We start from the raw sequence: 11,971 nt of genomic DNA on the forward strand, positions 1-11,971 counted from the left end.
GAGAGAGAGAGTGTGTGTGTGAGAGAGAGAGGGGGAGAGGAAGGAAGGGGGAGGGATTGAACAGAGGAAAGGGGAGAGGAGCTGGAGTTTTTAGGTTTTGTGAGCATCTGGATATCTGGCTTGGGTCTGTAGACAGAGAAGAAGAAGGAGAAGAAGAAGAGTTTGGATGTATGGAAAATTACGTGGGACCAGAGGAAGAGACGGGGAAAGCACATTAAGAGAGGAGCGGAGGAGAGAGAGAGAGAGAGAGAGAGAGAGAGGAGGACACCCGGAGGAGAAGTTGTTTTTCTAACGGGACAGGAGGACAGTTGCCAGACCAGCCGGGATGTTGCCGGTGAGTTTTCATTGATGAAACCTGTCAAACATTGTGAACGTGTTGCCTCTGTACCAGAACGTGTTGAATAACCGCCACCTCTGGATAAAAACTTCGAGGACAGATGCAGCTGTGAGGGTCCACACTGTGTCCACTCTGAGCATGTGAGTGTAATAAACAAACCAGAGCTGCTGTCGTTCATTAACTGCGAGGAGACTTAATTGCCTGGTGTTTTTATATGGCGTGATATATGATATGTTTTAACAGTTTTTAGCTGAAAATGAAAACCAACTTTTGATTGCTTGTCACAATCTGCGTGTACAGTAAAAACACACAGGAAAAGAAACGGATATTTCCAGTAAGGCAGAGCAGATTTAAACAAGCAGTACGTGTATTTAGAGAAACAAAGTGAAGGACTTTAAAATGCCGTGCTTTGATTTGCGTTAAGTTGCCCCAAAAATACAGGCAACTCAACCGGAAGTGGGTCGCTAAAGCTTTCAAAATAAACCATACATGAGCGTAGGCTAATATTCTTGTTACTCACCTTTGTAACACTTTACTGTAAGTCCTCCATGCCTATCATTGGTAAGAACTATATAAATGAGTATTAAATGGATTATGACACACTGTAATATAATTGAAAGCAGCTATAAGTTTGCATGAATGTGTTTTAAGATATCACTCCTCCTTATTTGAACACCCATAAGCAGAGAGTACTGTGAAGAAGATAATGAACCACAATATATTGTAGTATAACACAGTTGTAATATAAAATATTTCTTCATGGGAAAAGTTAGAATTATTGTACTTGAACATTTACAATATTGTTTTTTAACTGCTTACAGTTATAGTGTGCTACAAATCATTTTTAAATTATACTATTCTGCTAATAAATGCTAACTAGAGGGATTTAAAGTAAAGTTGTCACCACACCTCCAGCAGCCTATGAGCTGAGGCCTAGCTGTAACATGGGTGAAACAGATCTAATACAGTGTGTGTAGTTTTTTAAAGTACAAAGGGAATTAAAAAATATAGCTATTTGATGACTTCAGAAGAAATATAAAAGAAGTCAGAAAGACAAGAATGATCAGAAATTTACACACATCAATAAGAAGTATTGCAACGCGCTCATCAACTGAGCTTTTATTTTGAAGGTTATGGTCAGAGGTCCTCTTTTTCTTCTGTCTGTCTTTACACTAATGTAGAGGTGTGTATTTTAGGGTTTGGATCAGGTTTAGGTTTAGGTTAGGCTTAGTGTGGGGGTTAGGCATTACGCTGTGATGGTTAAGGTTAGGTTAGGGGATGCATTATGTCACTGTCTCCCATGGGGACAGTGACACAATACTGAGTATGGGTGTAAGAGAGAGAGAGAGAGAGAGGGGGGGGGCAATCCACAGGCACACCCCAACACATTTGCACACATAGCACACATGCTTTTGTGCATGTGTTGTGCATTTGCTCATCATCCAGGACTAGTTCAAATGTTTTCATATTTCATCCTGAACATTTGCAAACATCCCTGCATTACCATTCAGCTCAAATATCAGAACTTATAGACACAACTCTTCAACATTTATTATTGATGTGTGAAATATGTTTCTGATGGGGAGGAACTGGTCAGCGAATCTCAGTGGATGTTAGAAACATACACACAGGCTAAAGTTTGCAGATATAAAAGAGAAGGGGTGAAATAATCTTTAAATACTTAAATATTGTAAAACAAAAACTTGTAACCAGAATGAAGGTCTTAACCTGCCAACACTGAAATGGGTAAACCATTAGTATTCATGTTTCCATCCTGTCCTTCCTCTCTGTCTCTCTCACTCACTCACTCACTCACTCACACACACACACACATACACACACGTAGAAAACACTACACCTCTTTGTGGCTGAGCTGGGCTGCTGTCAGCTCCAGACAATACACTGAAGATATAGAGATGTGTTTACTGCTGGTACAGAGAGAGAGAGAGAGAGGGCGGGGGAGACAGACACAGAGAACACTTCTACCTTGACCTTTCACCCTACCCTGAATGTCCTTCCTGGTTCAGGCCTTTTCTTCACCCTTTCATCCAAGGTAGTGGCAGTTTTAGTTTGATTGTGCACTCTGTCTTCACAGCTTTGTGACTGTAAGTCCTGACTTCTCTTGTGAAAATGTTTGCCCACATATTTATTCAAACTGCAGGGGGAGATGTGTGTGTGTGTGTGTGTGCTGATTGATACAGCAGATGAAAAACAGAGTGTGATATCATCTGACAACTTCCTCTGAAGTGTTGCAGCCAACATATTTCCCTGGGTAGAGCGCTGGCTTAGCTCCTGCCACCACTTTTGTTCCTTGTGGACAGGTCCGTCGCATTGTCCATGTTCCTGTCCTGCTGTTGTTACAGTGCAGGAGCCTTACTAGCCACAGGGCCAGTGTGGGTGGTGCTAGTTGTTGCCGTATTAGCATTTTCACAGTCACTAACTTTGGACACCTGTTCAGCCACAACTTCTCTGCTAGTGTTGACAAATTTATCCAGCAATCCTTGCAGTGACAGATGTTTAGAAATGGTTGCTGTCTCATGCAGTTTGTTGCTGATGGAGATTGCTTTGACAATTGCTGGGAGGTTGTTGTGAAGAGATATTCTGTGGAAAACATTTAACAAAGTCCATGAACATAAGCGATTGATTGACCTAAGACGAGCAGGAGGTAGTGCATACTGGTTTAGGAGTGTACAGAGTCTTTCTTTCTCAATGAGCTGAAGCTCATGTTTCAGTGGTCACATGCAGTTCCTATAGAGACGGTCCAGGCCAATCTGTGTGTGTGTGTGTGTGTGTTTGACTTTGGGCAGTGGGAGATGGGGTGTCTGGAACGCAAATCACCTTCAGCTGTCAGTGTGGTCGACCATACACAGACACACACACAAAGAGCTCAAGAAGAGCCAGCAGGGAAGCAGCTGAGATTTTTTTCTTTCCACTTTCCCCTTTTTTCATTCATAAGTGTAAAAATAAATGAAAACTTCTGCTTTTTGATTAAAAAAAAATCCAGTTTCTTTCACTCATCAGATAGTCTTTATTTGATTTGCCAGAACCTAACTCGTGCTTTCTGAAATCAGAGATACACAGTATAACACTGGAGAATCATATTATTTGTTATTACTGTCATTTAAGAAGCTCTTTCCATAGTTAATTCATTGTACGCTGCTCTAGACAAAAGCATCAGCCCTGTTTCTAAAGAGTAAATGTAATATAGACTCAGACTTATCATCAATCTGCCTTCAAAGAGTGCTACTACATATCTGAGTCCATATTTAAGCTTGTGAATCCCTCCAGTTTATTAGCAGGTGTTACTTGAAGCTGCCTCACTGGAAGGACTGGACAGTAGATCTATTTTCACCTCTGTGTGTAATTCTTTCCTAATTTTGGTTGATGCTCTTACTAAAAAAGGATGTCTTCATGTGTGGTATTTAAATGGCAGCAGGTTCCTCTACACCCACGCTAGCTGCTCTACCCTCCCATGATACATCATTAACCAGCGTGCAAACCATTGTTTAAAATGTCACAGAAATTCAATTTTAAATTACGTGGGCTTCCACCAGCTGCTCCGAAATCATCTTCCAGGTTTCACTGAAGAGTTAAAGCCAGTGTAGTGGGTTGGATTCAGAACACACACACACACACACACACACACACACACACACACACACACACACACACACACACACACACACAAACACACACACACACACTGGCCAGACATAACACCAGTTTGACAGATGGCACAAACTCAAAATCATTCCACTCCCAGGAGGACCCCTCTCCTTCAGTGGTTGGTAGACTGGATATAAGCTCACTGCACCCCCAGATCCCAACAGAGTCCATCATCATTCAAAATGACATACAACAAAGCTAAAGCAGACTAAACAGCACACAGTATAATCATCTGTGTTACATAATTCACATTCACAAAAATGACAGTTACACCATCCCAGCCCCTATTATTAAATTTGGTTATACAACACACACACAAGTGATCACTTCTGTCCAGACTGAAATATCTTGACAAATATCAGACAGATTTTGTATAGATCTTCATGGTACCTGGAGGATAATGAATACTAAACTGGATCCAGTAATCAGCCGCACCAGCAGTACCATACTCTTTGAGTGACCAAGTTGAAGAACAGTTAGCGGTCGTAGAGAAGTAGACAGACAAATGCAAGACAGCTTTCAAAGAAGTGATGACAGTCTGAGGCCCTCACCCACTTTGACCCCACATTATCACATCACCTGGCAGGTGACGCCTCACCTTATAGTGTGGGTGCAGTAGTGTCACCTGCCATGCCAACAGGGGAAGAGAGACCTATCACCTTTGCATTGAGGACACATAGCAAAGCAGAAAGCAATTACACACTAACTGAGCGTGAAGCACTCAGAAAAGTCATGCTACTGTCGGACCATTGACCTTTCACCTCTATCTTTGGTCCTCATACCAGCATCCTGTCACTTGGAGCCAGTCGTATGCAGCAGGGGGCTCTGTTATTGTCCTCCCACCAGTATGCCGTCTAGTATAGGAAGTCAGACCAGCACAGGAATGCTGACGGGCTCTCGAGGCTCCCGTTGCCTGTCGCACACACTGAGCCAACACAAGCTGAGATCTTCTACTCCAGGGAAGTGACTGCTGCTCTAGTAACCTCGACTCAAGTGAAGAAATTCCTTCTGAGTGCTCTGATAATAAATGTGGCAGTCACAGAAAGTGCTTCTGGCATGTTTAACAGAACACTGCTTCTTCTATAATTAACTTCATTTACTGTTTCATTATTAATCTAATGATAATTTTTACCCCAGCCTATAATGTCTGATGATGCCCAGAAAATCTTGATGACAGCTGATAGTGTTTTTATTATTATTATTGATATTTTATTTTCTTCTTTTTTTCACCATTTGAATTTGAGTATTGCTGAAACATAATTCTGATTAATGATGAGCTTCAAGTACAGAGTGATGATAGTTTTAGTACTCGGTCTCCAGGCAGTGGCTGCAAAGAACTGAGGGACATAAATATCAGTCAGACTCACGTGACAACTAATCTGTGACTGAAGATTTATTGTCCTGTGTGTGTGTGAGAGAGAGAGAGAGAGAGAGAGAGAGAGAGAGAGAGAGAGAGAGAGAGAGAGCTGAAGTGACAAAGAGGTCAAGAAGCAGAACAGAGTAAAACAGACGCTGAAAAACAGACAGGACTTTGTTTCTTGTTGCTGGTGTGTTAGTGAATTTATTTAGTCATTAACTACACATTGTTAATGTAATGACAACAGATTGTAATTTATTGCAGTAGCGTAACATGTCTCTCCTCTCTGTCCTCTGCACTGTCCACTGATTTTCTGTCAATTCCAATAGATGCAATAGAGCTCTCTATGTGTGTGTTTAGAGCACATGCTCCCAACATGTGACCTTGTGTGTGAGACAGAGAGAGAGAGCATGACAGCTCCTCTGCCAGTGCACCTTCTGTGTCCTTTCTGTGTGTGTATAACAGCACAGTCATGCTGCAGTATATCGGTTGTACCTGCTCTAATCTCTGCCCTCCAGCGTTACCACCGCTGCTTCTGGACAGCTTCACGCCACACCACTATTCCTGCAGTACATTTGTATTTATGTTTAGCTGATATTAATGCTGATAGTCGTGCCAAAATTGAGTATATAAAGAAGTAATGCAAGTTTTCGGGGTTATTTTTAGACATGTTCTTCAAGTCTAGACTCTGTCAGTGCTGGTGGTCTGTCATATGTCTGTCATTCAGCTCAGTTTTAAGGCTTTTTCATGTACCTGTTTGTCTGTGGATCTTTTACTAGTAGGACTCATAAAGCATTAGTTTGTAAGAAGCACCAAGAGTGTAGTTTAACAAAGAACCATAATGTGTTTCAGTATTGTAGCATTAATGACTTTATAAGTGAAGGGGCCACTCTTGACCCTGAGTGACCTGGCCGGCTCCAGCCCTGCTGGACTCAAGGCTAAAAAAAAAAAAAAAGTTTGGGCATCAGAGCGTCTGGGACTTTTTTTAAAAAGACTCTGCAGTTCAGTTGTCACATGCCAGAACTAATCAAGCCACCGATGAAGTGACGAGTTTAAATTAGTGTCCATTATTCAGCAAGATGCAAGCGTTCAGATTTGTTGTCTGGAAATATTAGATTTAAGAAACATTAGGGGGTTTGGAGAAAAACATGGTTTCACTTGTCTAGTGTCTGTCTTTGCAGCCACATCTAGTTACAGTCTACTGCAAAGTAAATTAGACTATAAGTCAGGATATGATAGTTCTAGGTATAATTAAATCAACAACTGCAATCCTGGGTACTTATAAATATATAAAAGATGTACAGGGAAAGTGAAACATAGTTGACTATACTGTGATATATATATGTAGGATTTTAACATCCAAGTGATAAAATATTAAAGTTAAAAAGTAAAAATAAAATTGTCATTTCAACACCTTTTTTAAGACTTGACTAATCAGTTGTCACACCTGGGTGGGTGGTGTTGACCAGACCATATCAGATTTGTCATAAAAACCAGAGTCAGCTCAATCTCATGGTTCACTCCCACTAACAAGCTGAGAAGTGTCCAGATTTTCTGCCTTATCTCATATCAGCGTCTCCTCCTCACCCTCTCTCTCCCCCCTTCCTCATATTTACTGAAAGCTGACTCCCTCCTTCCCCTCCTCCCTCTCTGACACACATTTGTATTTCCTACCCTGGCACACGCACACACACATACACTCTGACTTTCACACATTTCAAACACACTCTCACCTTAAAAGACACCACTCTTTTTCATTATCTATCTGTATCTCTTTTTGTCAAATGCACACACACGCACACATACACACTGCTGTGTGTGCTTTTGCTCGATGTTTCTCCAATGAGGCGTTTCTTTGGGCGGGTGTTGGAGCGACTGGTGTTTCTGTCTAAAAACCTCAAACTGAGTAGATGCAGGAAACAGAGGAAGAAGCTCAGAGGCGGGAAAACCAAACCATCGGTGAGTGAGAGACAGAACAGCTTCACTTTACTCTGACACAAATATTTGTGCATGTTCCTCACAGGCAGTGTTATGATGCCAAATTGTGAGTCACAGAGAAAGAAGTCAAATAGCATTAAATGTGTGTGTAAATGTGTGTCACTAAAACACTAGTACTTGCATTAGTGTAGCATGGTGAAATATTTTTCCTGACACAATTAGTCTAACCAGCATTGCAGTGACGGGTGCTGTATGTTAGGAAAGCCTGGATTTTGGGGGGAGTTTACTGTACTTTAGGATCAGGCTGGGGCAGATGGAACCAGGCAGGGGTTTCATTTCAGAGGATGTGCACCAACCACTGTGCTGCTCCACCTAAAATCAACACACTATGTTTAAAATGCCCCGGAGTAACTAATAAAATGAGCATTGATGTGTTTTCTGCAGCAGCCAGACTAACAGAGGAGACTGGGCTGTTTGTCACTGTGGCCTGCTCACAGCCTCACTCTCTTTTCTGACTATCTGACTATCTCGTTCTCCCTCTCTAATGCCTAAAATAGCCAGAGTCACTCCATTCAGCACCAGAGGCATTTTAGGAACCACGACTCAATCTGCCTCTGTCTCTCTCTCTCTCTCTCTGTGTGTGTGTGTGTGTGTGTGTGTGTGTGTGTGTGTGTGTGTGTGTGTGTGTGTGTGTGTGTGTGTGTGTGTGTGTGTGTGTGTGTGTGTGTGTGTGTGTGTGTGTGTGTGTGTGTGCATCATGACTGAGTTCATTATGTATGTATGGATGTATGGATTTACAAGGATCAGACTTGCACACTATGTCTATTATTTACTATATTTTTTACTTGCTTACTTTGAATCCATCCAGCTTTTTATATAATTCACAATTAAACCAACGTTGCTTTCAAACCATATATTTCATGGTATTTTATAAAGAATCATTATGGATACGTAAGTTTAATCTGTGGAAAACCTGTTTGCAGATAATAGTGGACTTTACAGCAGCCATCAAACCTTCTTATAATGACTTTGCAGCAATATTAGGTTTGGTGTCCTACTTTTGACCTATATAGTCTGGTCTATCTATAGAGGGATTTTGAGTAATATAACCTATCTTGTAGGGGCAGTATTGGAGTCTCCACACTGGGTGTAAACAGCAGACTGGATTTCTAAAAACATATTTTCTTTAAGCAACCTGCAAAATATTTCACAATATCTAAAACTGATTAATTTTATTAGTAGGTAGCTTCTTCACAGGAGTGTACAATATACTGTATCTGTTAACTTTATTAGTATATGTGGCTAAGAAGTAATCTGTGGTTGACTCCTTCAGTGGTTGCAGACATTTGCAGCTGCACCAGGCATCACAGCTGCAGTGCAAACAATAAACTGCAGGGGTGGAAACTATACATGATGGTATTGCGATGAAATGGAAAATGCCAAGGGGGTGGGGCTTTGTCCGGTCTAGTGACCTCAGGTTTGTGTGTTTGTTTTTTTGGCAATGTCAGTTTATCGCCTTCATTAAACCTCCAGTGACCTCCAGAACAAAATATCTTTTCACAGTAAAATCCCAAAGGGTCGAATGTTTGGATTCTCCGAGGATTTAAAGGTCTTAACAGGCAATTTGTTTGGTGTAACCATTCAACTTTCATGCTATTCAAGTTGCGCATTTAATTATTTTCAGAATTCCAGAGGTAAATGCAGGATGCTACCAAGAGATGTGTTGCCTGTAATCAGTCATGTCCAGTACTTTTAACAGAGCTGGATTAATGTTTCTAATGAGGTTACAATGAAGAATGATACTTTCGTGTTAGCTTCCCCCAAGAGACACAACAAAAAAGGAGTTTCATGTCTTACATTAACCTGCATTTGGAAATTACAAATGACTTTAACTGCATAAACCTACACACAGTTATTACTTATTTTCTCATAGTTATTAATCATATCAACTTGTACTGCAGTGAACCTCCATGATGGTGCCAGCCATTACATTTGCTGCACAGCCAAAGCACGCTTGTTCAAGTTCTTAACCGTGCCGAATCACGGTGTGTATTTATAGAGGCTATTTTGGATTCTTTGATTTTTAGGGAATTATGGGTATTTTGTGGATTTCTGGCTCAAATGTGAAAACCACTCTGAATGATTTGATTATATGAAACGTCTTTTCATCTCTGCCAGCAGTCCTTTAGAGTAACAAATGATGGTGTTTTTGACCATGTGAAACAGAAACATTACAGCCCCTGCGTGGCCACGATTAGCCTACTTTAAATGATTTGTGGACCAGCAAAACCCCTACTGTGTTTGCAGGGTTTTAGGGTTTGGATGTGTGTGTTTGTACATGTGTGTCTAATCCGAAAGCTTTAGAGAATGTGGCCCTGCTCAGCCTGTCTGCATGCAACTAGAGATTACTTGACATGATCTGGGACAGGTGTATAGAATACTGTGGATTAGTGTATATTTTGTTTGTGTGTGTGTGTGTATGTGGACAGTGTACAATGTAATGTGTGTGTGTGAGAGAGAGAGAGAAAGCGACATTGAGATTAAAAGTGTATCTGTAGCTGTGTGTGTGTGCCTCGGTGCGTCCGTGTGTTCCTATCCCAGATTACCCTAAATTTATCTTTCAACCTCCGACTGACTATCTGACATGACATCACCAGTGACATTGCCAATGACATCACTGGCGATAACGCAGGGCGTCCTCTTTCTGAAATCTTAACGGCTGCTGAATTCAGAGGATTTGATAACAAAATGATTTCATGGGCGATCATCACTCCCCAACTGAGACTAAAGCAATTTATGATTCACAATATGTTAGTAATGAGAAACTGATAATAAAGCAGCTATACAGTGATCACATCTTTATTAGTCTCAACAAAGCAAACTAAATACTTGCATAAACTTGATTTCAGAACCTTTTCTGAAAGTGCTGAATATAAAGAGAAATTCTGATTTTATTAAATTTAGATTAGGTCAAACTTTTGTCCTTATCCTAGGGGGGAATTGTATGTGTGTGTCCACGTGAATACAAGCACTTATTGATAGGTAATTAAAGCTGTGATCAATGTGTTGTTTAGTCAGATGGATGGCTGTATCTTGTTACAAGCTGCCCTTATCAGTAGCTGTTGAGCAAAGTGTCTCGTTCCCTCAGTTCTCAGTGGTTTTCTTATCACTGTACATTAACGTGTTGTATCTTTAAAGCTATAAAGATTTAATTAGACTAAATTCACATCTGGAGCTCAGGTTTGTTTATTGTTATCCAGGCCATGCTGCCTTAAACTGTGTGGATTTAAATGTGCCTGTGCCTGATTGGATTTCAAGCAGTTTCTCTGCATTCACTCTATTTGTAAATGTATCTAGATTTATCTTTAACTGTGAGCAGAGGTGATTAATTTGATCCATTCCTCACTGTCTTTGTTTTTTCACCTGGATTTTCCACTATAATCTGAACAGGACTGAGTAATTTAGCAGTAGTTGACACTGTATTGAAGTATTGGTTAACCAATAGTTAGCTTAGTTAATTAGTTAGGTCTGGTATCAGTCAGTAATCAGTGAGAAATTCTTAATTCATTGTTTCCAAGTGGTAAGGTGACATCTTATGACATTTAACCTTTTTGTTTCTATGGCTACAGGTGATCCTAACGGTTTACCTCAATGACACCCAGCAGATGCTAACTGAGGTCCCAGTTACTCCAGCAACCAGAGTGATTGACGTGGTTGAATACTGCAAAGAAGCCGGCGAGGGGGAATGTCACTTGGCTGAAGTATGGAACGGGCATGGTGAGTCTATCTGTTGATCCATCCATGATGGATCACAACATATGAGCTTCATAAAATCTATAAAATTGAAATGGTGAACCTATTAGCAAGCAGTTGCTAATTTACACATCCAGCAGACAAAAACTTTAGCTTTCATTTGAAATCATGTTTCTAGCCACCCAGTAAATCCAAAGTCCAATACTGACTCTCCTTTTAGCTCTGGTGTGGTCTCAACCAACCCCTACAGGGAGGAGTCTATGGAGTCTGCGTTAGATGGCCCACTATGTTCACGGGCAATTTTTTTCAGTGAAAACAGTGAAACGAAACCAAAACACTAAAGCTGCAGGTCTTAAAACCAAAACAATGAGCTGGAAGATGCTGAAACACTCCATAGATTTGAGAGAAACTGCAGGGTAGGGTAATGATAGTATGATAGTTATGATAGTATGATACGAGCAACCCCTTTCACATTATATATAATCATTTAAACCATGGTCAGTATAAATGTTTTGATTAGTGAAGGTTTAAGAACCTTCATTGGTATCACATACAGGAAGGAGGATTAGTAAAACGTCAACAGAAACGAGTTAGAGGCTAACACAAAGCGTGTCTATTTATGCAGATGATACACTAATTAAATCAATAAATTCAACATTAGAATTCACCTTGTTGCAGCAGTGTTCTGTGTGATTTGACCTCATCTGAAGCATCAACAAAACATTTCAGTCTGTCCACATAGCCGAAAACCAACAGATGGATACTGTGATCATTAGAAAATTAGGCTGATTGGAAAATGTATTTTTGTGATTCTGTTTAAATATTATCACATATACCTGCATTGTAGTCTGCTGAGTATAGATATGGAGCATAAACCCACCAAAATTCAGTTAATCTAATTCTTTCTCTTCTTTTCATTT

At 40.5% G+C, this 11,971-nt stretch overlaps 1 protein-coding gene across 2 annotated transcripts in view; it reads left to right on the forward strand.

Moving 5' to 3' along the window:
- Positions 1-76: 76 nt before the first annotated feature.
- LOC121197062 (apoptosis-stimulating of p53 protein 1-like) overlaps positions 77-11,971 on the forward strand; it is a 42,439-nt gene continuing 30,544 nt past the window's right edge. For both annotated transcript variants that reach the window (XM_041060432.1, XM_041060433.1), the window contains exons 1-2: positions 77-334; positions 10,928-11,075. In XM_041060432.1, coding sequence (XP_040916366.1) covers positions 326-334; positions 10,928-11,075 — 157 coding nt within the window. In that variant the 5' untranslated portion in view covers positions 77-325. The remainder of the gene's footprint in view (positions 335-10,927; positions 11,076-11,971) is intronic.

The sequence above is a fragment of the Toxotes jaculatrix genome, chromosome 17 (assembly GCF_017976425.1).
Source record: "Toxotes jaculatrix isolate fToxJac2 chromosome 17, fToxJac2.pri, whole genome shotgun sequence".
NCBI lineage: Eukaryota > Metazoa > Chordata > Actinopteri > Toxotidae > Toxotes > Toxotes jaculatrix.